Source organism: Diceros bicornis, chromosome 25 (assembly GCF_020826845.1).
Source record: "Diceros bicornis minor isolate mBicDic1 chromosome 25, mDicBic1.mat.cur, whole genome shotgun sequence".
Classification (NCBI taxonomy): Eukaryota; Metazoa; Chordata; class Mammalia; order Perissodactyla; family Rhinocerotidae; genus Diceros; species Diceros bicornis.
In genome coordinates, this window is record NC_080764.1 from 10,545,164 (window position 1) to 10,570,826 (window position 25,663).

The following is a 25,663-nucleotide window of genomic DNA, read 5'->3' on the forward strand; positions in this document are numbered from 1 at the left end:
CCACTCAGATCCCTGTCCTGCCACTGAATTGCTGTGTGACCTTGTGCAAGCCACTTAACCTCTCTGAGCCTCACTAGGTGGTTGAGAGGATGAAATCAGCCATCAGTATGTCAAGTGCCTGGCACACAGGAGGTGGGTGATGCTCACAGAAGTTCCTGTCCTTCCCCAACGGGGCTGGAACCCCACACAGGCAGGGCCCTCCTCCTCCCCTCCCCTGGACTCCCAGTCCATTCCTAACACAGGGCAGTGGGAAGAGCACTTCATGAGGAGTCAGGAGACCTCCTGGGCAGGTGATCTCATGTCTTCATGTCTCAGTTTTTCATGAGAATAGCACACCTCCCTGACAGGCGGATTATAAGACTCAAAAGAAATCATGGAGATGAAAAGCTTTGAAAACTGTGTGGATCTGGACAGATGTCAGGGCTTGTTGTAAGATAACCTCTCTTAATACTGGGTGGGTGGACAGGCGGATGGGCAGACAGACGGATGGGTGAGTGGGTGGGTGGACCTACAGGTGGAGGTGAGTCGCTGGTGATGGGGCTTGAGTTCTAAGTCAGCCAGCACGAGGGAGGGACCAAGGGATGCCCTCCAGGGAAAAGCTGCACAATGCCCTCCCTCAAACTAAGCAGCTTCTCACCACGTGCCCCCTGGACAACCACCCGCCCGTCCCCAAGGAACCTTGTCCCTGAAAAGCCAGACTCCCCAGCACGCTGCAGGCCCAGTTTTTCGGGACTCAGAGGCATCACGGCCACCCTCTAGCATCTTCAGGCCCAAACACCGGCCCACGAGCCCCGTGGGAGCAGGGCCCACGTCTGTCTGGCCACTGCAGGATCCCCGTGCCCAGCACAGGCCTGGCCCTGGAAGGTACCGTCAGTCTCTAACGAGTGAATGAGTGGCTGGGCGGGCCGGGGGTGGGGGGCAACTCACTGGGCACACGGTTGATGGCTTTGAGGGGCCTGAGGACGCGCACGGTGCGGATGGCCGAAAGGTTGATGTTCTGGAGGTCCAGGGAGTACTCAACCATCCTGCGGAGAGAGGGGCCGAGAGTGAGGGCGGAGCAGGGGACAGCGGGGCCAACACCCACACCCACCCACGCACGCCCACACCCACCCAGAAGGAGGAAGTCAGAAAAAGGTCCGAATCCCGGCTCTGCCCCAGTCGGCCGTGTGGCCTTGGGCTGTCTCCCGGGCCTGCCTCCTCCTCTGTAAGCGGGGGAGGTGACGTCTCCCCTCTGGTGACACCTACCTCCTGACTGTCCTGAGGGCCCCAGCAGGTGTGGTCGGGGGCGGAGGGGATGGAGGAAACAGAGACTGCGTGGCCAGCGCTGTGCCAGGCGCTCCTGCCCCGCCTCCGGAGCAGCCTCTGAAATGAGGGACTAGCCCCGTTCCCCAGAGCGGGAGAACTGAGGGGCTGAGAGACCCCCGGGCTGAGCCCAGATGGGGACTGGACATCACAATCGCAGCAGCAGAGTGTCCGTGAAGCCCGTGCTGGGGACAGAGGCCCGAGCGGAGCCCCCAGTCCTTACACCTCCCTGAGTCCTCAGGGGCCCACCCAGACACCTGGACTTACAGAGGAGAGGGTCTGTAAGAGAAGTGACCTCTCACGCCCCAGGTCATCCAGGACGGGTAGAGGCTCAAGGCAGGAGCCACACTAGGCCTGCCCCTCCCTGCTCTCCCGCCCTCGGCCCCACTGCAGCCTCACGCCGGCTGGGCCTCACAGGCCACGGCTCCGGGATGGGCCGGCGTGTGTAGTCTGCCTGCAGGAATAACCCACCCAGCCAGCCCCCTCCCTGCCAGGCACCCAGGCTCCAGCCTCCTGGGCTCACTGCACCCCCCACTCCAGGCCTTTGCTCCCTCTCTCCCTTCGGCCTGTCCCACTGCCTCTCTCACTTCTCCGTCCATGGAAACCTTACTCATGCTTTAAGGTCCCCTGCAGATGCCCCTGGTGTCCTGAAAGTTTTTCCACACTGGAATTCACGATGAACCAGGCCAGTCTAGGTGCTATGGACCCAAAAATGACTCCGACTACTCTCAGGAGTACCCACTCGGGGAGGGGAGAATCTCAAAGGCAAAGGCAGCACCGGAGGCCTCCCCACTGCCCCAGTTCTCTTCCTCAGGGCCTCATCAAACAGGTCTACCCTCCCACTCCATGCTCAATCAGTCCTGCAGCTCCTTGGAGGCAGTTTGCCTCCTCCAGGAAGTCTTCCCAGATTTCCACAGGAGGCAGATCTCTGTGGTTCCCTGTGCTTCCATCAGATCCCACCAGCTCAGTCTCTACCCTCCTCCTTCTCCCACTGAACGACAGGCTCCAGGGGCTGCAACCCCAGCCTGACCCCAAGCGCCCTGCTCACCAGAACTGTCCTCCCTCCCAGCCCCCCACCCCAGGCTCCAGCACGGCTGCCGGCTCCACCTGTCACACCGTCAGCGGGAAATGAAGGCTTTCTCTACACGCCATGCAAACCTGTCCGACTGTTGTGAAGTCACCGCCCCCTCCTGCTGCTTGAAGAGTAATTGAGTGAAAGCTTCAGTTCGCCTGAAATGCCTCCATCCATCCCCCAGCTTTCTGGGCGCAGGCTCTGGGTCCCGTGCTCAGGCGCTCTCTCTCCCCCTCTCTCTCACACACGTGTGTGCACACACACACAGTGACACACCTGCGCACAACCATCTGTCACACACACTCCTCGGATCCCCTCATACATGCACACTCCTACCAGCCCCCAAATTCAGATGAGGGGGTGTGACAAAAAAAGTGACAGAGACCTACAACTAGAGACAGAGACCAGGGGGACCGGGGGAGGAGGAGCAGGGGGAAGGCAGGGGGCGTGGGGACAGCAGCCAGGTGGAGAGGGTGAGGGCTGAGGCGCCTGGGGCAGTGTGCGAGGCAGAGGGTGGTCTGAGCAGGGGGCACCAAGGGAGCGGAGCTGCGTGAGGATTCCGCGCGTGGGTGAGCCAAGCTGTCATTTTCATATTTTGTAGAAAGAGCTCTCCAGGCAGCCAGGGAGATGTGTGTGACGGAGGGACTGCGGGGGTGGCACACACGGGCACACAAACAGGCATTTACACTGGCACGCGCACACGCACACACACATCCCCCCCAGGCCCAGGAGAACCACCCCACTGCAGGCAGCCAGCCCCTCCCCCACACCCACCCCCACAATCACAGACCCTCTCCCTTCGGCCCAGGCTCTCTCCATCCTGACAACGGGGGTGGCACCGGGCCCTGGGGAGGGCTGGGCCCCCCCATGGCTCAGTTATGTTTAGCTGGGTGTGCTGGGGGTGGGGGCTCCCAGCCATGCCACACTGAACCCACCCAGATCCTACGTTTTAGGAGCCCTAGGGCACACCCACCGAGCTCCCGCAGGTGCCAGCCCAGGATTTGTTCCCATCCCCATGAAGTCTCACAATAAAAATAAATAGATGGTTCACAGATGGACGGGTACACAGAGAATAGCAAATGCCTTGTGAGGGCCTGCTGCCTGCCAGGCACTGTGCTCGTTCTTCACCTGCATTCGCAGGTTTGGGCCCCGCCACATCACTGGGATCCCGCCTCACCCCTCTCCCTGCTCCCCTGGACCAGGGCAGCTACAAGCACCCAGGGCCCTCCCGCTCCGGGAGCCTCAGTACAACCCTGCCTGGTCCCTGACTCCCCCGCCCCACACTGCCACGCAGGGCTACATCCCCTACAGAACCTGTGGTCCACCGCCTGGGACCCTTGGTACTTAATTAAGGGGCGTCCGCCATGGTCCCTGTCCTGGGATAGGCTGGGGACGAGAATGAGAAGCTTCTACAGATGCCCCACGTCCTCAGGCCCCGCAGTGAGAAATCAAGCTTTCCTTTTGTGTTTCTCTGAAATAAGGTTGGGGGTAGACAACTGGCCCCTGGGTCCCCAGTGAGATACAAGTTGCAAGCGGATGTCACCAAGGCCCACAATTGCCCAGAGTTAATAGCTTTAGGGTCTGACTTAGCCCCCCACGGGAGGCTAAGACTCTTGCGCCCACCTCCGAGGGGGACCAAAGCAGCCACATACCAGCCCAGCCCCTTCCCTTCACCCCTGACCTTTGTCCTCACTCTGTCCTTCCTTCAGGACCACCTCCTCCAGAGGGCCTGCTCACCCGCTCCCTGCACCGCAGGGAATTCACTCCTCTCTGCTCTGGCTCCTGCCACACTGTTCACACCACCTGTCTAGTTGGGGTTCCCCCAAAACAGAACCGGAGCCAAGGACTTGGGAGCAGCACTGTATCTGGGAGGCGACCCCAGGAAGCACAGTGTGGGTGGGAGGAGGGAGAAAAGCCAGTGAGGGGCTGGGGGCTATTCAGGAGCAGGTTACCACTGTGGGCGACCGGAGTGCCACCCCAGCGGGGACCCCCTCAGAGACTGTGTGGACCACGCCTCGGAATTGGACCAGCGAGGGAGGGGGCTGCGGCATCATCCACGGGCTGGCTGGATGGTGGCCGTGCACCTTTCTCCTCCTCAGACACCCCCCACCCCTGCACCAGCCCCACACAGCACACCGTAGGAGCTCAGGGAATCCACTTACAGAAGAAGCCACCTTCTACCCCCTTCCTCCTCCTCCCACCCTGGATGACAGCTGCGGGAGGGGCCGCCCCTCCCCAAAAGAGAAGGTGAGGAGAGGCTGCTCTGTGGGTGAATAACCACGGGGCTGACTTCCCTCAGGCCCCAAGTAAGACATCACTTACAGGAGCGAGAAATTAATTCCTAATTACACAGTTACTTTATCACACAGCTTCAGTGCTAAAAGTCTAAGAAAAAAAATCAACAAAAACCCCCACTACCTCCTGCCAGCTCCCAAGCGCCTAATTAGGTAAGTAATTTTGCTTTAAAGCGAGCACTTCCGTCCTGACATCACCCCAGGAGGAGAGCGGCGGAACCTGGTTCCAGGTGTCTTCTGGAAAGAGGGGTTCGGGTGTGGCCATGCGGGGTGGGGGCCAAGCCAGGGGTGGGTAGGGTGGGTGGACATCCGCTCTGCAGTGCACACCCCCATGCATTCCTGCTGAAGAGCCTCCCTCCCCCACTCCCAGTTCCCCTGGCCCCCCCGGGGGGGCCAGAGACCCAGGCCTGGTCAACAGGTGGACACCATCCTGGCCACCATGACTGGTTCAGGATGGGCACATGGCCCCAGGTGGGCCATGAGGGGCAGCCCAGCCCTTGAGCTGGGACCGCAGGGAGGAGGTGCTCTCCTTGGCAAAGCCGCCGCCTAGAAACCCGGAGGCGCTAATGGCCATCTTGGCTCCGTGGTGGCCTGAGAATTTTGCCAACACAAAGGAAGGCTGAGGCCAGAGCCAGAGAGAGACAGGATCCTGGCCATATGGTTCAAGCTTTCCCTCCAGCTGCACCGAATCCCAGATCTGCCCTCTGTCCTTCCCTGTTATGGGAGGCGATGCATTCCCTTCGGGGCTCAGGTCCCGTCTGCACTGCGTTTCTGTCACTGGCAACTCAGAGTCCCGCTGACTCAGAAGGGTTTCCTGACCACTTGCTGGGTGCCGAGCACTGTGCACACCTCCCCCCAGTGGGATTACGGTGCCCGCTGCAGGTGAGGAAGCTGAGGTTCAGAAAGAGGCCGGCTCACACAGCCAGGTAGTGGGGGATCCAGGAGCTTGGCATGACCCGCCCCACCCCCCACCTCATCAGTCATCAGGCTGGCGCCTTCTAGCTCACGAGCACCCCTCTCAGCTGGCCAGGTGGCCAGGAAGCACAACACACATGGCAGCACACGGAATAAGGCCAGCGTCCCTGGAGGCAGTGTTGCCCAGTGGTTAGAGCACAGAGCCTGGGTTCCAATCCCAGCTCTGGCGCTAGTGCACTGTGTGACCTTGGGCAACTCACTGAACCGGCCTCACGGGGGTGTGGGAGGATGAAATGTGTTCATACTGAGATTCAGTGCTTAGAACACGGCCTGACACAAGTAAGAGCCAAATAAGTGTCAGCTATTATTATATCACAGCCTCATCCACCACCTCAGCTCACACTTGCCCATGAATCACATAAGGCCGGCTTAAACCCCTCCCCGGATCCCAGAAGCTCTCTGACCATGACCCCAGCACTGCCCGCCACTTGTCCTGCACTCCAGGGATGCTGAACATCTCCAGTTCCCAGAGGGCACATGCTGTTTCCAGCCTCCATGTCTCTGCATTTGCCAGTCTTTCCACCTGGATGGAGAGCCCTTCCCAGCTTTCCAGATCCCACCCCCCCCCCCCCCGGGGCAAAACAGGTTTCCCGCCTTGCATCCCACTGTGCCTCTCTTAGGACACCTCTGGCTCTGAGGCATGCTCTGTCATGTCCCTATCCCTCAGGGCAGGGGCTGGCTCAGGGTCCCCGCTGGGTCCCCAGCGCCCAGCCCAGGCCCTGGCTTGGAGGCAGGCTCCCCATGCCAGCTTGTCAAACAAATAACTTTAGGGATGAGATCAGAAAAAAAGCATGGAGCTGACAAGAAGCAACATAAAATGACTGAGATTTAACGTCTTTCCAGGAAATACCCCTTCCAGGAGATGGTTTCTGTGTGTTGCTGATAAAAATAGGGTGTTTCCTCAATCTTTGCAAGGGGCCCACGGGGGCTTCCTTAAAATGTAACTTAAGATGTAGCTAATGGAATGGAAGCCGAGATGCTGGAAATGGCAGATCATCTGTCAGGAGGCTGCTCTGTGATGACTCAGCCTTGTGTTGGTTGATCCCAGACCACCAGCCCAGGCTACTGTCCCAGCCCCCAGCACATAGTAGGTGTCAGCGGAGGGAGGGAGGGAGGGAGGAAAGAAATAACCCAGAGAATGGGGTAGGAATAACACTAAACCTCGACTTCAGCCAGCACTTTACAATTTACAGGGCCTTTTCACCTACATATCCTCACATGAATCCTATAAGCCTCCTTGACTGATAAGGAAACTGATGCTCTGAAACCAACTCAGGCCAAGCTCAGAGTACAGGGGGAATTTGAGGCCACGAAGTGGAAGGAAGGGCTGCACAGACAGACCTGGTAGGCCAGAACCGGGGCAGCTCTGGGGACCTCAGTGGCAGGAGACCCTGGACCTTCACTTATGACAATACCCCAGGGACTTTATCTCCAGATAGAGTCGCCAGATAAATACAGGATGCCCAGTTAAGTTTGAACTTCAGATAACACTACGTAATTTCCAGTGTACGTCCCACATATGCCTCATGACGTCTCCCCGCCATGAAATTTAGCTCCATTAATCTGGAGTAGCCTCCGCATCACGGCAGGTGGGCAGGCTGCTGGGAACCAGATAAAGACCCTTTCGGCTCTACCACAGCTTAGGGGCAAAGTCCCTCTCCTGGGACTCACCCTACATCCTTCTGCCCAAGTCCTCCGGGGCAGATCAACTGGGATATTTTGGCCTCTGAAAAGGTAAAACCTGTCATGTTGCAAGTCAGCCTGGGCTCTGGGGGCCTTCATACCTGAGCACATCCCAGATCTGGCCCATACAGGCTGTGCGACCTGGGGTAGGCTGCTAATCTCTCTGAGCCTCTATTTCCTCATCTGCAAAATGGGTTTAACAACCCCAAGCTCTCAGGTTGGTGAGGACGTAAAAGGGCCCAGCCCAGTCAGAAAACATTACTTCTGGTAAACCACCTAAGCTGTGGTTTCTGTCTGCCCAGAGCTCCCCTCTAGGCGTAACAGTCCTGGGGTTTCCAGGTCTGTCCTCCCCACTCTCAGGCCACGTGGCGTGGGTGAGGCAACCTCACACCGGGTGCCGGGGGCGGGTCTTGATCTGGGCCTGGCCAATCAGAGCACTGCCTCATTCCGGCCACTGTGATTGGTTCAAGGATGAGCACATGACCCATACCAGCCAATCCAAGCCAAGGAGGCTCAATTCCACACCCTTTGGAGCCGCGGGGAAGGGAAAGGCATTTTTCTGTTAAACCCGAGGAAGTAAGCCGCCTGTGAGCCCCTGGCGCTGCCGCCAACACCCGCACCCAAGAGGCAAGTTCCCAGGGATGGAAGTCAGCCCGGAGGAACGATAGAGCTGTGGGATGGGAGGACACAGTCTGGTGACATCTTTCAGGACTCTGGATCCAGCAGGCCCTGAAGCCAGAGGTGCCTTGGCCTTCAGTCAAGGAGATAATAAATCCTTTAAACCAGGTTCTGCCTGTTCCTGTCCCGTATAACGGAGAGTCCGGCCTGAGTCATGATTGACTGGGATCTGGCTTGTCAACCTGCGCCCTGAGAATCTGGTGACTTACACCCCTCCCCTGGGCATCCAGCATCCTGTTTCCGTGGAAACGGACCTGAGCAGTGATCATCACTCTCTCTCCCACTCTACTCCAGATGCAAATGAGAAATCATCCACTCCAGGGTTCCCACTGGAACCACCCCAGATCCACACCCACCCAACAGCCAGTTCAGCTTAAAGAAAATGGTCCCAGATACTCCCCACCCCAACTCTGCGGTGCCTGGGCACAACAGATATGAAACAAACATGTCACGGAGCTTCCCCCTCCATGCTGGCCCAGGGCCAGGCTCCAGGGACTCCAGGATGATGACTCAGCCTCGGCCCTGCCCTCAGAGCACCCAGTCCTTGGAGGAGCCAAAGCTGCAGAGCCCGGGATCAATCAGAGTGTAAAGTAAGTGACAGGGCCAGGAGGGTGCCCTGGGCCTGCTGACACGTGGCGTGTTTCCCTGACCCACAGATAATGCACACAGAGCCATGCAGGAGGGAGCCCAGCTCCAAAGGCTTCTGGAAACAGCCCCAGTGATGACCCTCTGATGCCCATAACCAGAGCCGGGTCTGCTGGCAGGCACAGGCCTCTGGGAAGCTTGCACAGATTGGTATTTGACTTTAGATTTCTCAGTAGATCCCACGCCCTGCCCAGTCAGCCCAGGCAGACTCCGGAGGCTCCAGCCAGGGCTCGGAGACATGGTAGGGCCACAGCTTTGGTGGAGAGCAGACGAAGCAACTCAGGCCCTGGGAGAGGAATGTGGCAGACTCTGCGAGTCGCCCGCCCAATGTGCATTCTCTCTTTTTCTAATCTTGCCTGGCCCCAGGGAACAGTTCTTGGTTGATTTAGCCAAATTCAATGATGTCTATTTTCCTGGCTTCCCTTGCAGCTAAGGATGGCCACAAGACCCAATTCTGGCCAAGTGTGCTGGGACAGGGGAAGGATCTAGGAAAGAAAGTGCTGTTTTCCTGATCAAAGTGGACAGGCAATGCTGCCACAGCCCTGGGCCCCTTCACCCTTCCAGCCTTCAGTGCAGACACAATGCCCACAGCTTCAGCAGCCACCTTGTGACCCTGAAAGAAAGACCTGGAAAATCACAAGGACATCAGCCTCCACATCACAGAGCCATCAACAGTGACCACTGGCCTCACAACTTATTGTTATGGCAGAAAAAACACCCCAGGATTTGCTCGAGCCACTATTGGTTGGATGTTCTGTTACTTGCAGCCAAATGCATCCCTGACAAATATGCCCACAAGTTACACAGGACTCAGTGCCAGCCCATGGAGCCAAGCTCCCCTGGTTCAACTCCTGGCTCTGCCCCCTACCAGCCTGTGACCTTGGGGAGGTCACTCCCTGTCCCCGTGCCTCGTCTGTGAAATGGAACTGACCACAGTCCCTCCCTCCCAGAGCTTGTCCGAAGATTAAACCAGATAATGCACAGCATCGGGCCCACAGTGAGTACTCAGCAGGTGCTCTTATTTTTACACACCCTTGGGTGATGCCTAAGAGGATTCAATTCCCTTTGCTTTTTAAAGTCCCACTGATGGGGCACTTTGGACAAAAGGAACTCAGCCAGCAACCACAGAGGGGACGTGCCTGCCTTGTCTTTGTAGAAAGCTCTAGTCCAGTGCTGAGCAGCAATTCTTATTGACGTTTTGTTTCCCAAGAGCCTGTGAGAGTCAAGGTAGGGGAGCTGTTCTCGGCATGCACTCAGGAGGAGATGTTTCCAGGGTGTGATAAATCCGGACCCAGCCTCTCCTGCCCACTCCCTGGCTGAGGTGTGGAGTTCTGACGTTACTGCTATTTCTGTTAATATTATTAACGATGATAGAAATTCTTACGAGGAGTCCCCACTGTTCTGTTCCCAAAGTACATCTGTTTGTCATGAGAATTAACTCAGATCCTGGACACGGATGAGAGATGGAGCCCCCATGCCGCACCCCCTTCCTGTGGTTCTCAGAACTCAGAAATCCCATGATTTCTACTTGAAACGCTCCCAACAAGGGGTTCCCTGAAGGTCGAATGAACTAGACCACTTGCTTCAGGGCTACCTGGGCATTTGGTTAAAATGCAGATTCCTAGGCCCTGCCATACCTGCTGGGTCTGGATCCCTGGGGTGAGGCCCAGGAATGTGTATCTTACCATGTGCCCCGTGATCCTGTCACTCCCTAGATTTTGAGGAGCAGTGAGAAGGGGTGCAAGGCTGTGCACAAGTTTGAGGATTGGGGAGGTGGCCCGTTCCCAATCTGCTCACACTCAGGCCTCCGCTGCTCCATTTTCCATACCCAGCCCCTCTCTGGGACGCCCTCACAGTCACAGTCAGAAGCTTTCAAGAGCTTTCAGCTTTAAGGCGGCTCCTGTTCCCTGCACTCATCTGAGGCGGGGCCCAAGCCAGCCACGCTCTTGGTAAGGCCCTGGCTCAGCCTCATTCTGGAGAGGTCCCTGCAGGCTGGCCCTCCAGCCAGCTTCGCCCTAGAGACCCAGCATCAGAATTCTTGGGGAAGCTTTTAACAGAGGTGCCAGGCCCCTCCCCACAGCCAGCGTGGCTATTCCACATTTTTCTTTTGTGGACAGGTAGAATTACCAGCATGACGCACCAAGGGAGATATATAGATAACGACTATCTCAAGTGCAACAAGAATGTCATTGAATATTTCATGACCTCCTAATGGACAAGGGCAGAAAAGTGTGGCTTAAATAAGCAGAAAAGTGTGGCTTAAATAAGACAGCGAGGTGGGTTCAACTATTGCCGGATGATTCCTGGGGCTTTGTCACACCCTGGAAGAGAGTCTACTGAAGTGCCTCAGGGCTCGCAGTCCTGGGCTGATCAAGCACAGGAAGTAAGTGTAAAGAGTGAATCAGGACTTCAGGAGATCACTAAGATGAAATGAACAACAAGAAATGCAAAGTCTGGTATTTGAGGTAAAAAAAAATTGGGGTGGGAGAGACGGGGCGTGGAGGGTGAACAGCACCTAGGGGTGGCAGGGAGCACAGCCACTCAACAGGTCACCACAGTCCTACATGGCACTGGCACAAGGGCAACCCATTCTCTCCACCCCATAAGTCCTCACTGGGAGGCTGGGGTCCTGGCCCCCGGCCAGGGACCAAGACGGCCTTGATCACTCGAAGGGGGTCCAGCAGGTAAGGCCCCCTCACCTGTCCTTTGACAAATGGTGGGAGGCGCTGGGGACATTTCATGTGGAGAAGGGGAGACTTAAGGAGGAAAAGAACCACCTTCCCAATTCTGAAGGAGTCTGTCATGAGTCTGCCAGGGACACCCCTGCCCACAGGCTTGGGCCCCCCCTGTGCATTCAGGCCCCTGCCCCCATCTCTGGCTTCATCTCTCAGCACCCACCCACCCCTGGGGTCCCCGGGCTCCAACATTCCCCTGTGCTCTCCCTCCCCTTCCTCAGACAGCCCCCTCAGGCCCTCTGTGTGCCGTCCCCTCTACCTGCTCACCCCCCAGGCCTCTCTCCCTCGGGGAGCCCTATGCTGACCCCCACCCTGCCCCCCATCTCAGTCAGGTCCGTCTGCTTCTTTGCGACAGCACTGATCCCAATTTAGAATTTACTTAGAATTTTTTTACCTGTTTTATGTCCATTTTCTAAACTGTGAGCTCCACGAGATCAGAGCAGCATCTGTCTCATTCATCTCGTGTCCCCACTGCCCAGCACAAGGCCCGGAACCTAGTTTGTGCTCAATAAATGCTGATTTATGAATGAGTGGTCCCATCAGGTGGGAGCTCCAGGAAGACAAATTTCAGCTCAGTGAAAGAAAGAACTTTCTAGCACATTGGGATCAGCTGCCTTGTGAGACAGTGAGTTCCCCGCAGTGGCAGCAGGCAAGCAGGGGCTGACTGGATATGGAGATGAAGGCTCTGACCTCTAGGGAACCTGCTAGCACAGAGGTTCTGTAGCTTGAAGAAGGAGCCAGTAATTTGGGGAAGGGGAAGAGCGGGAAGGAAGAAACATCCTCAGGATGTCAGGCCTGTTACTTGGGAAACAGAACATTTATAGCACCAAGCTTGGGGGAACCGCAGGGGCTGGCCGGGAAGCTCTGGGGATGGGTCTGGAGTGGGATCAGGCCTGGGGAGCCAGGGCTTGTGGCTTCCCATCCTGCCCTCCGCACCCACGCCGTCCCTAGGCACAAAGGACGAGGAGGACCTTGAGGATGGGGTAGGTCTGGGTCACCTGAGCCCCCAGCATCCCGCACGGAGCTGGCCACGTGAGTCTCCATTGAACCTGCCCCCCAGCCAGAACCACCTATGTAATTTGTGGGGCCCAGTGCTAAAAGAAAACGCAGGGCCCCTTGTTCACACTTAAGGATTTTAAAATGGCAACAGCAGAGCATTAAACCAAGCATGGGATCCTATGCAACTGCACATGCGCCCAGCCCTCCCTCACCCCCAGGAAGATGCTGGCCTGTGGACCCCACCCCATCCCACCCCCACCCCGAGGACCAAAGGACGATTTCAAACAGAGACCTCACAGACCAGCTCCTCGCTCTGCTCAGCTTACATCTCCAATGTCTTAATCCATAAATATGAGCAGACAGAGGGGAGTCACTAAGCAATGGAGGAGACTCTTCAAGTCAAAAGGGCAGGTGGGGCGCTCACGGGAGGCAGTGGTGGGGCCAGCAAAACAAATGACTTCCCCGAAACAGGAGTTAAGAAAAATTATCCTAAAACTTGGAAATAAGGCAAAGGGAGGGTAGTATTTCTCGCCATGTCATTTTGGAGCGTTATTTAACAGATCCATCTAAGGATTATTTCATTATCTAGGTGAATATTCCTCTGTTTGACTCACTATTTACTGTTAATTAAAGGTCTGGCGGCTGTGAAATTACATGTTAACTTGTAGATTTCTATAAGTGATTTCTGTCCAATGGAAACGATAACCTCAAAGGTTGTGGTTTGCTGAGCCTGTAGGTCGTTCACCAGCTCTGATGCCAGCCTAGCCCCACATTCTTCCTCCAGTGCCTGTTGTCCTAATTCTGCTGGCTCCTGGTTCATGAGTTGAATAAATCTGTGACACATGTTCCTTCTAAGATTTGTGTGAGGGTCATTTGTTTTTTTAACTTTTTGGAAATTATATTTTGACTTCAGGATTAGGAAAGGACTTTTAAGAGCCCAATTAATATCCATAAGGAGATTCGAGTGGATACTGCATCCATAAAACAAGAGCAGGCCCAAGCTGCTCTGAAAATGGAGAAATCCAAGAGCAAGAAGCCATCTTGGGAATTAAGGAGACGCAGAGGAGACAAAGCCTTCCGAAAGGGGCAGCAGATAGAGGAAAGGGCATGGTTAGTGACTCAGAACACCAAGTCACGGACTTCCCTCCTGGTACAGATGAAGCCTGTGAGGGAAAAGAGGAAAGACCTACAGAACAGATAGAGGAGGAAAGTGTCCATTTAATGGGAATCCCAGGAGAGGGCAGAGAAGAATGGGCAACAATCAAAGAAAAAAATAAAAGAATGTTTTTCTGACCTGAAGGAACATACGAGTCTTGAGTTCTAAAAGGCCCCACAGGGAGCAGTCCTACACCTAGTCCAGACCTTGTGAAATGTCTGAAGTCTGAAAGTAAGGAGAAAACCCTACAAGCTTTTAGCAAGGAAAAAGCAGGTCATCTCCCAGGAAATAAGAATCAGACCTCTACTGGATTCACTGAATTGTACTAAATGGTACCCTGTGCCGGGTTCCGAGGGGTCAAAATGACAACTCTGGAACAGCACAGACAAAAACTGTCCTTCACATGTGAAGACCAAGGGAATGTATGTTTGGACAGGCAAGACTGAAAAATGACACTATCCAAACAGCTTTTCTTTATAAAAACTACTTCAGGATATCCTCCAGCCAAACAAAATGAGAATGAGAATGAAGAACTTGACAGAGGGTGACGCGATTCACAAGAAACCATCTGAACTCAGCATAACTTGTAGTTAGGTCTGAAGAGGTGCTGACAGTGTGGTTGTGCAATTGAATACAGTTCCTAGAAAGGATGCTGAGAAAGGTGTAACATTTTTTAAAACACTAGTGGACACATCATTGCTCTTCAGAACACATCTGGAGTTTCACACATACTTGGTGGTCCTGACTCCCCCTCTCAGCCATATGCCTGACTACCCTGCCTGCCCCTTCTCCATGGCATCACACTCACACGCTGACACACACATGTGAATACACACACTCACACACAATGACACACGTACACACCCATATGTACACACACACACTCATGGGCCTCCAGCCTTTTACTCTCCCCCTCCTCACCTCTGCCATGTAGACCCACTACTGGGCATGGTTAACACCTACCTTCAGCTCTTCACTTCCCCAGGAAAGTCCCCAAACCCCCGAGCCCCCAGCCTGGCTCAGAGATGCTCTCAGAAAACCACACCGCTGTGCCCAGAGCCCTTGTTTCTGTCTGTGACATGTTCACCCAGAGAGCTGTTGGATGCCTCTCCCCAGACGGTGGGTGGGAAGGACAGGCCTCTGTGTGGGTTTGCTGTCCTCCAGACCCACCTCTAGGACCGCACTGACACTTGAGAGGAGCTCATTCAACCCCGGTTGTTGGACGAATGTGTGAAAGGGCCACCGGCCTGGTTTGACCAGGAAGGCAGGGACAAGGCACAGAGTCTCCAAATGGGCGACACTGTAACCTGGCCTCGCTCTCTCCGACTGTAGCTTCTGTCTGGGTAGAAATAACCACAGTCCGGAGTCAGACAGTGCTCGAGCCTGTCTCGCTCTCTGACTCGCTGAGTGATCTAGGACAATAATAATAACAAGAGCTAACATTTACTGGCTGCTCATTTTGATGCAGCTACCACTATTATCCCATTTTACAGATGAGGAAATTGAAGCTTAGACAGGTTAAGTGGCTTTCTCAAGGTCACACAGTTAGTTAGTGTAAAACAGACCCGGTATCAGCTGATGGTCAGGAGGACACAAGACTGACCAGAGAGAGGAGGAAGGAATGTCTGCCTGTGCAGGCCATTCAGTGCAGGGGCATCAGTCCTCCCCCCCAGAGGACTAGGAGGGCCCCAGACCTCACCATGCAGCCTCATTATATCACCAAGAAGCCCCAGGGACTTACATCTGGTGTGCACCAGAGGCTGAGACTTACCCCGCCATGACAATGAAGAAATCCAGTCGGTTCCAGGTGTCCCCAAGGTAGCACTTCTTGCCAAAAATGCCCAGGGCCACCATCTTGAGCACCATCTCCATAGCAAAGAAGACGAAGATGAAGTCATCAAAGACCTGCAGGGGCCGGAGGAAGGCAAGAAGCAGGGACAGTGTGAGGTTCAGAGCAGGACCCAGGGTCAGAGCCACAGTCGGAGGTGGGGACACAGGCAGGGACAGGAGGGGCCTGGGAAAGACCTGGAAACTTCTTCTCCTGGGCAGGCAGAGAACCTGAAAGATCCTGGTCCACTGCAATCATTTCACAGATGAGGAGACTGAGGCCCAGAGAGGGGAATGAACTCGCCCAAGGTCACACAGCCCATTCTGTTTGTTTTCTCTGGGGGTGGGGCAAAGAGGCTCTCCCTAATAACTGTCAAGCACTGGGCTAGACACTTGACCTGCATTCTCACTTCTGATTCTCAAAATGACCCCATGAACAGTGCCATTCTACAGATGAGGAAACTGAGACTCAGAGAGGCTCAGCAACTTGCCTGAGGTCACACAGCAGGTGAGGGGCAGAACCAGAACTGACGCTCAGGTCTATCTGACTCCAAAGTCCCTGTGGAAGGAGCTTTCTCAAAACTGGCCTGACAGCCTCACCAGGCACAGGCCCCAGTGCTGCCTTCCTCTGCTCAGAAAGGAGGCCCCAATGTGTCCCTAACCATGGGCTCAGGTGAGCATCTACTTCCTGAGGGCAGGACATGGGTGGAATTGCTCTTTCCAGGATCAATGAAGGCTGCAGTCAATTCAATTCAGCAAATGGGCGCTGAGCACCCGCCATGTGCCAGGACATAGGCTGGGTGTCGGGGACCCAGATCGGAGTCTTTGGTGAGCTCACCACCTAGTAGGGCAGCCAGCCTAGTATCCACTGAGGCTAATCGGCTCTAACTCCCCCGGGGGGCCTGCGGCTGGCTGAGGAGCTTGTTACCCACCGGGACCCCAGACCCACCCCAGAGTCTCTGGCTCTGCAGGTTTGCGATGGGCCAGGGATCTGGATCTCTACCAAGACCCCAGGGGATTCTGAGGCCCGGGCTGCTTGGGAACTGCTCAGCCTTGTGGAAACACGGGAGGCAGAGGGCAATTCCTCCTGGGAGGACTCTGGCTTTCCCAGGGAGGCAGCATTGAGTGTTTCCACGTCTGTAAAATGAGTATAAGCCAAACACCCCCCACTACCAGCATATGTGCTCAGCATGGGATCAGGGCAGGTACCAAAGGTTCAGCCCCCACCTGGGACCTCGGGACATGAGAACAGGAGAGAGACTGGAGGCCAGCTCCCTAAGGGCATCAAGAGCGAGTTACGGAGCTTGGCTTTTATTCCAAGAGCATCTGGGTACGAAGGGAAGGCTTTCAGCAGAGGAGTGTCAAGGTCACTTGTCACTTTTTTCGGCACGGTGGGGTGGCGGCGGGAGTCTAAGGTTGGGGAGACTAGGTGGGAGAAGATCAGGGCCTGGACTAGGGCAAAGGCCTGGGGATAGAGGGGAGAGAGGATCACGAAGGAGAATGAGTAAGATCAGTGGGAGTGAGGAAGAAGACAGCGAGGTAAGCAGTGCAGGCCAAGTAGAGGGGATGTGGCTCGGCTGGGTCTGACGGGGCGGGGCGGGGCAGCGGGGGCGGGGCATGGCGGGGACGGGGCGGGGCATGGCGGGGACGGGGCGGGGCATGGCGGGAGGCGCGGGGCGCGGTGGTGGGCAGGGCAGGAGGGCGGGGCATTGTAGGGCTGGCAGGCAGGCAGGCAGGCAGGCAGGGCTGGGTGGGCGGGGCATAACGGGGCGGGGCGGGCGTCCTCACCTGCAGGATCTTGCAGCGGTCCGACAGGCAGTCCATGTCGTCGCAGGGCTGGTACATGCCAAGTGTCACGCAGTTCAGCAGGATCACCAGCATGCTGACACATTCAAACCACGTGCACACCGAGTCAAGGACAAAACTGTGGGGGGGACCGTGGCCATGGCGGGCAGAGCGCATCCTGGAACGTAATGCCCCCTCCCACCACAAACACAGGCATACCACCCATTCCTGGTTCTCCCCACTCCAGGTGCCTTCCCTGAATGGGTCAATGCTCACGTTTTCAAAGACCATGCAGCCAGCCTACCCCCCTCACAACAGACACTGTGAGGCCACACGTGGCAATGTGCCAAACCCACCAGAGAACCCGCACTCCAAGCTACCGCCTGCCAGGACCTCCCCTCCCACCTCCCTGCCCCAGCCTGAGCATCCCCTTCATGCCTTGGGAGGGAGAGGTCCCCAGAGGCCTGGCTGGCTGGCCATCTCTGGACTCTCCCTGACTGCCTCTGACTGCCTCCCTCTGCCTGTCACTGCCTCCCCTCTCTGACCACCTCTCCCCTCCCCTGACCCATGCCCCCTCCATCTCCGCCCGAGGCCTGGATCTGAAGCCTGCAGAGGGCCATCCAGTGTGGCTGAGATGGGCTGGACATCCCTGTCCTTCTCTCCTCCCCTGTGGCCAGGTTAGAGCTCATCTCCAGAGTCTGGAATGTCTGTACCTAGGCCCTCCCCAGTCCCTGCACGGTGGAGTGGGGCTCAGCCTCCCCAGGCCTGACCAGGCAGAAAGCCTCCTGTAGCCAAGGGGTCTAGAGACCATCTCATAAGGCAGCCCTGGGCAGGGCCTCTGGGGCCCATGCTTGGAGCCGGACCCGTGGGCTCCCCTCCGCTCCCCCCGCCAGGCTGCTCTCCTCATCAACACCATCCTCCTGCCTTCCTTCCTGGCCCACTCCTCCCAAGTCTTAGAACACAGCCAACGAAGTCCAGTCCCACCACTCCCAACACACCTAGAGTCAGAACCAGGGTGGTCAGAGCTCCAAGGGGCCTCAGAAAATCCATGCCTCATTGAAAAGAGGGCGACCCCAGGTAAACTGGACTTAAACAGGTTCTCCTTCTCTAAGAGGAGGGACACACTGCCCATACAACCCCATAAACCAGGGGGACTGTGTTTGAACTCCAGGCCCAGCATTGACGCGTCTGAGGTCTCAGGCAAGCTCCTTCCCGACTCTGAACCTCTGGAGGTTCCCCACCGGAGGACCAGGAGCCTCCTCACTGGCCCCACCGGGTCTGCTCTGGCCTCTCTGGTCCACCCTCCCTGCAGTAGCAGTGAGCTGTTGAAAACATCAGCGAGATCACCTCCCTCCCCTGCTCAAAACCCTGCCACGCTCTCTGTCTCTCTCAGCATAAACTTCGAAGCCCTCACTGTGGTCTGCAAGGCCCCACCCGCCACCCCCGACTACCTCATCCCCTTCTTCCCTCCGCCTGGCTCACTCCCCTCCAGCCTCACTGGCCTCCTGCCACTCCTCAGACACATCAAGCACACTCCACCTCAGGGCCTTTGCACCTGCTGTGCCCTCTACCTGGGAGACTCTTCCCAAGACCATCAAGGGCTGCTTTCTGACCCTTTAGCTTCATTGTCACCTCCTCTGAGAAGTCCCGACCCAACCTCTCTGACCTACCCCCACAGGGGTCACCCTCTCCCACCCGACCACCACCTTCTCCCAGCTTTATGGTCTCCTGAGCACTTATGCCCTGAAGCTGTCTTGTTGACAAGCTCCTTGTCTTTGTCCACAGCTAGAACCTCACTCCAAGGGGACAGGGGTTCCACATTCACAGCTCTAACAGTAACAGGCATCTAGTAGGAGCTCAGTAAATATCTGTTGAATGAGTAAGTAAATCTCTGTGGGCCCCACCCACTCTAACATCCAGTGATTCTTGAGTGTGTCCAAATGAAAACCCTCACCCCTCAATTTCAAAGCGCTTGCTCTAAGCTCGGATGTCGCCACACCAGCCAGACCCTCAGCCAGACCCACCCAGCAGGGGCAAGCACCTCCTGCCTGATGGGAGACTGCCCTGGTTTCCCTGGCAACAGCCTCCCTCCCATCCCGGGCCCTTGCTCACCTTGGGATGCTGCCTTCCCTCCCGCCTCACTCTCAGACCCTCCTCGCCCCGGCCCTGCTCCTTCCTGCCCCCCCACCCTGCTGCCGTCCTCCTGCCACAGCCTGTAATTAATTTCAGTTGCTGCCAGGGCCCCCTTCTAGCCGAGCATCGCTCCAGCAGCAGCTTCATCGTTAATTAACTTTTTTGAAGTTCAAACGTTCTAATTACCAGGGAACATCCCCCATCCCCCTTGTCTTCCCCCCTGCTTGTCATGCTCTCTTCTCTTCCAGCCACCTCCTCTGCTCCCTCTGCCCTTCCTGCCAGTTTCAAGTTCAAAGAGCACTTAGCACGTGTCTCCCACGGGCCTGGCACCTGCGCTTCTTCCTCACCAGGGATCTGAGCAGCAGAGTTCGGCAGGCCTATTTTACAGATGAGGAAAACTGAGGCTCAGAGAAACTAGGGGCCTCTCCTGGGTCACACAGCTGGGAAGTACCAGAGCTGAGGTTCACACCAGGAATGCTCGACTCAAGGCCAGTGCTCTCCTCTGTGACTTCCCCCTCCCTCCCCCGAGGCCTCAGTCTATCCTCGGCATCTCTCACCTGGACCCTGCACAGCCTCCCCGCTAGCCTCCAGCTCTGGCCACTGCCCCTCCAGTCTGCCCCACACAATAACCAGGCACCTGCTGTGTGCCCAACACTCGCCAGCACTTTGCAAGTGTTATCGTTTCATCCTCACAGGGCTGTTGTAAGCCCCATTTACAAATGAGGAAACTGAGACACGAAGGGGAACACGATTTGCCCAAGGTCACCAGCTGGAAAAAGGCAGAGCTGGGATACAGAGCCAGAGCTTGCTTTTTTTGTCCACAAGCTATTTTGCCCCTGCCAGATTACTCTGCCTGAAGCAAAACTCTCCCCTGTTTGAAAACTTTCCATGGCTCCCCATTACCCTCCTTACCTGACACCCAAGGCCTCCTAGACTCTGACCTCAATGACATCCTCCAGCCTTATCTCCCACTGGCCTTGGCATGCACTGAACTTCTTGCTGTCCCCAAGCATACTCTGCATGCACTTTCTCTTCCCCCGACTGACTCTACCAGGCAAACTCCTACCCATCCTTCACAGCCCAGTTCATTTGTCACCTCTTCTTGAAGCTTCCCTTGAAGCACCGTTCCCCACTCACAAGGTAGTGAGTCAGCCTCCTCTCCAGAAGTGTTCCCTACCCACCTGGTCTAGCTTGCATCACAGTGATGAACTTGGCAGTAACCACGACTACTGCATGCCAGGCCCTGAGGGACACGGCCCTACCTCTCATCACAGCCTGCTGGGGGCAGATGAGGAAACAGACCTAGAGAGTGGAGGGACTTGCCCAAGGTCACACGGTCAGTGAGCAGCCCAAACGGTCTGACTCAGTGGTGCCCGGAGCCACTGCCCGGGGCGGCCTCTGTTGCTCATCCAGCTCGCCCACTGCACTGAGTCCCTCGAGAGGGCAGATGGAGCGGCTTTCACCTCTAGATTGCTCAGCTTCAGACGTTCAGAGATGGACAGTCTCAGCCCTGCCCGGAGGCGCTTGGGGAAATCCCAGATGGCAGAGCCTGGGCCCTTTCCAAGAGCCCACAAGGCTCAGAAGTCAGGCCAGAGCTGGCATCGCTGCCCGCAGCTCCTCACATGCTCCCCACCGGCTCAGGGATCAAAGGCACCAGCCTCCTTGAAGTGGAACCACACCACGTGGCGTGCGACCATCAGTCGAGGTCTCCAGGCTGAGTGGCTCCGTGGCTTGGCCCAACTCTGAATGTTTGCACCATTAGTCACAGCATCAAGGAACTCGGAGAGCACAGCTGGGCAAAGCTCTGGGGTTCCGGGACAATCTGAGGGAGGACAGAGGCCCCAGGAGGGCAGTACGGGATTCCTGGGCAATATGGCAGGCGGCGCCTGAGTGCTGGCTCCACGAGGGCAGGGAATCTTCAATGGCTCCTGCAGCCTCTCACAGCAAGGCTCAAAGCCCCTGCCCAGCATCCGAGGCCACGCCACCTTGCCTACTTCATCGCCCAGACCGTTACTCCTTTTGGGGTGTCCTTTATCACAGACAACCCCACCGAGGTCCTCAGAGGGCAGCTGATCCCATCGCCCATTTCTCAGATGGGAAACAGAGGCACAGAGAGCTGTCCAAGGACACAGTGAGCCCAAAGCGAAGTGACCGCAGACCACAGACTCTCCCCCCACGGGGGTCCCTGAGCCACAGCTGAATTTCAAACCCACACCAAAACCCCACGTCTCCCCCGAGGTCCAGGCTCCGCATAATGTACCACCCGCTCGGCACAGCCACATGCGGTCATTTGAAGATGATTAGATCCCTGAGGAGCAGCCACAGCACCTCTGAGGAACACAGACGGGGAAACACGTCAATGGTGGTCCCATCGATAGCTTCCTCGGCGGGCGACGCCTTCCCAAACACCCATCCAGCTTGGGGCAGAAAAACAACCAAAGGGTCCTTGGGGGCTGCAGAGCCCCACCCTTGTCTCAGCCCCACCTCCAGCCAGCCCCCACCTGGGGCCCAGGCCCTAATCCCACCCCCACCCAGGCCTCCCATGGTCCGAACGGGGGCCTCAGAGCCCAGCAGTGAAATAACGAGCATATATTGAGCGCCTGCTGTGTGCCAGGCACCAGGTTAACAACAATAACGGCAATGATGGCAAACATGTCTCGACTGTTCTGGAGTGTCTGTTTGCCAAGGGGCTTTCTAATCAAGCAACACGCATTATCTCATTTAAACCTGACAGCAGGCACACGAGGCAGGGAGCCCCGAGGCCCCAGAACACAGAGCCCGTGGAGCCGTGGACCGGGCACCAGGGCTGGTCGTGTGGTGTGCAGTGCAGAAGCCCCGCTCGTCGTCAGCCTCTCCTGTAACACCGCTTGGGCCCTCCTGTTCTTTGGCTTTTGGGGGGAAAAAAGCCACCTCCCCAGCAGAGGACTAAGAATGCCATGCTGGCGTTTATGCTGATTACTTAATACGACCACGAGTGGAAAATGAGAAATGCTGAATCTTCACTCACAGCCTTTCAAACAGAATCAGTCAGTCCAGACCTGACAACACAGAGAGTTGCCCCAGAACTTCAGCAAAGCTCCCCAAAACTGGCAGGTACTATTGCTACCCTCATTTTACAGATAAGGAAACTGAGTCACTGAGAGAGCTGGCTCCAGGGCTCCAGCACAGCCGCCAAGATTCCTGTAGCTGGTACGTGGCAGGGGCAGGATTTGAACCCGCCATCTGCTGACTCCAAGTCCCACATTCTCAGCCACATGCTCTGCAGCCCCAGGCACAGAGCCTGGAATACGAGGGACCAGTGTGTCTTCAATGGAATATTTGCTTTCCCTTCTCCCCCAAATGTTGCCTCCCTATTGGGCCTGGGTCAGCAGTGAGCCCAGCCGTCAGCCACCAGCTGTGCCTAGTGGGGTCAGGAATGGGGACAGTCCGCCCCTGCCCGTGGCTGGGAAGGAAGGACCCACCTTCAGGAGACAGTGGGAGGGAAAGCCACCAAGGGGAGGGTACTGGCCTCAAGGCCTCCAGTAAGAGGCCGAGCTTGATTGGAACCATAACTTCCCCCACGTCCTTGCTGCTGAGTCTTGAGAAGGCTGGGGTATGAACTGGGGAGACAGAGTCACCGGGGAGGCCACCGTGCCAGGGGCCCCCTCAAACCTGCCACTTCCCGGAGAGAAGAGTGACCAAATGGAGGGGCAGTGCCTGATGCCTGAGCAGGCCCCTGGGGGCAGCCTCCTCTCCAGGAGCTGGAGCCAGAGGCCTGCACAGTTACCATGGCAACCACCACCCTCCATCCTGGAGGCCCTGCTGACAGTCACGGTTTCTATAATTGGGGGGCTCTGGGAGGGTGGGTGGCAGTGGGAGAGCTGGGTTTGGCTGGGACAGCCAAGTTTGTTTTTATTTTTGTCAAATTTGAAATCTGATCCATTTCCCAAGGTGTGCCTCAGTTGTCTAAATAAACCAAGTGGAGGAAGGGGCTGGGCGCTGCATCCTCCTGGATCAGGGAGGCAGGGAAGGTGGGCCAGGCCCTACTCGGGGGTCCCTCCCCTACTGGTCCCCAGTGGCTCCAAGGACAGGAGCTCAGGCCGGGGCCTGAGGTTCTAGACCCGGGTTCTTGGGCCAGCTCTGTGCTCCTCTGAGGCTAGGTCCACAAGCATCCATGAAGCACTTGCTGTATACCTGGCCTGTGCATCAGTGTACTGAGAAGAACCAGACTCACTCCTGCCCTGGAGGTGCCTGGAGTGCATCCCTGTCCCAGGCCCCGGCGTGATGGGAGGCTGTATCACATGCACTGCAGTAACAGTGGCTACCATTTTGAATGTCAGCTACGCTCCAGGCCTTGGGCTTTAAAGAGGCTATCCATTCACTAATTCATTCATTCATTCATTCGACTTATCCTTATGAGCAACAACCACTCTGGAAAGCTGCTCGGCAGCATCTATTAAAGCAAAATATAGGCCCAGCAACACTGCTCCTGGGTCCATACGTCAGAGAAACGCCAACAGAAGCCCGCCACAGGCACGTATTATTCATAACAGCCCCAACCTGGGGACAACCCAAGTGCCCCTCAACAGAAGAATGAGTTGGGCAGCAGATTTTAACTGGGGATGACCCCAGGGGATGAGTGGCCGTGTCTGGAAAGATTTTTGGTTGTCACCACTTGGGGAGGCAGAGCACTGGCATCAGTGGGTAGAGACCAGGGATGCTGCTAAACCTCCTACAACGCACAGGACAGCCCCACCACGAAGAATTATCCAGCCCACATGTCAACACTGCCAAGGCTGAGAAACCCTGTGGTACGTCCATTCGATGGAATCCTGCCCAGTGATGAAGAAGAACAAACCACAATACACACAACAGCAGGGATGGAGCTCACAGGCGGGACACTGGGTAACAGAAGCCAGACACCAAAGAGCAAAGAGCGTCTGAATCCAATCATATGAAGTGAAAATTCAAGCACAGTCAACCTGCAGGGAGGGAGATCAGAGCAGCGGGAACTTTGGGGGAGAATCCATGGGGGATGAGGACAAGGGAGCTTCCGGGAGTCTCTCCATCTTCTGGAGATGTTCTTCTTGGCCTGAGTGGGGTCGCAGGACTGTGTTTATATGGAAAACCGCCTTGAGCTAGACACTACAATTTGTGAGCTCTATTGCATGCATGCTTAACCTCAACCAAAAGTCTAACAAAAAATGATGAAGAGCAAGTGCTCTGAGGATAAATAAAAATGCAACAATTAAGAAAACACAAGCACCTGCTAGCGAGCCCGCTGTCGCGGACCCCCATAGGAACCTTCACCACAACCCTGCAAGGGAGGGGTGTCACCCCTGTTTCACAGACTTGCCCAAGGCCACAGTTAGTGAAGGACAGAGCTTGGATTTGAACCTCACACCATCCTGTCCTCTGTTTGTTTAAGGATTCGTTCCGCCCACGGCAGCCCTGGGAGATAGGCACGGCAGGCATCATTACACCCGCTTCACAGACAGGAAAATGAAAGTCCAGAGACAGCAGGACTGGCCCAAACTGACACAGCAGTGGAGCTGGGGCAGAAAGTTGCTCCATAAAGTGAACAGACCTGCTGGGCAGACGGTCCTAGGCCCCCACTTACGTGCCTCCAGTGACAGGGAGCTCCCCACATGCCACACAGCCCTACCCGGGCTGATTGGTCTACTTATAAGCTACGGAGCCTCAGTGGGCTGAGATCTCTTAGGGGGAGGGGATGAGGGAGTGAGCCCTCCCTTCCTTCCTTGTCTCTGCCCCCAACCCCACTTCTTAGAGTCCTGATAATTTGAGAACTCGTTGAATTTGGCCAAAGTCTCTGATTCCCAGATGCCCAGCAGGCCGTGGTGTCCAGTGCAGACAGCCGGAGTGGGGGAGGCGATGGAAAGGGAACAGGGGCTGCTGGCTTGGCAGAAAACCTGGGGCAGCTGGTCCACGGGAAGAAGGTTCCAGCCAGGGAGACTCTAGACCACTGCCTTCGCCACCGCTGAAGAAAAGGGCCAGGCAGGCCCCTGGGGGGCCAGGGTCCCGCTGCCTGTGGGCTGACCCAGCCTCAGGAGCCCACCCACAAAGAAGGTGTGCCTTCAGGGAAGCCTCCTGGAGTCCTAAGCAGGGGGTGTAGGCACCTCCCCGGGGCCCTCCCAGCTCCTTGGATGTCCCCTTATAGCAGCTATGGAACTGAGCGTGGTCTGTCCCAGCCTCTCACCCCCAACCAGGCTGTGCTCTTCAAGGGCAGAGCACAGCCATCCCTCTCTGTGCCCAGAGCCTTACCTGGAGCAGCTGCTCAGTGGCACTGCAGCCTCAGGAAGGAGTGAGGTCCCCATCACTTGGAGGCATCAAGGAGGCGAAGGAGGAATTTCTGCGCTGGAGGAATTTGCAGCCTCCCTTC

At 56.5% G+C, this 25,663-nt stretch overlaps 1 protein-coding gene across 1 annotated transcript in view; it reads right to left on the reverse strand.

Moving 5' to 3' along the window:
- The window catches only part of CACNA1I (calcium voltage-gated channel subunit alpha1 I), a 105,172-nt gene that overhangs the window by 66,563 nt on the left and 12,946 nt on the right, over positions 1-25,663 (reverse strand). The window contains exons 2-4 of the mRNA XM_058568321.1: positions 17,155-17,266; positions 15,311-15,444; positions 928-1,025 (exon numbers count right to left, since the gene is read on the reverse strand). Coding sequence (XP_058424304.1) covers positions 928-1,025; positions 15,311-15,444; positions 17,155-17,266 — 344 coding nt within the window. The remainder of the gene's footprint in view (positions 1-927; positions 1,026-15,310; positions 15,445-17,154; positions 17,267-25,663) is intronic.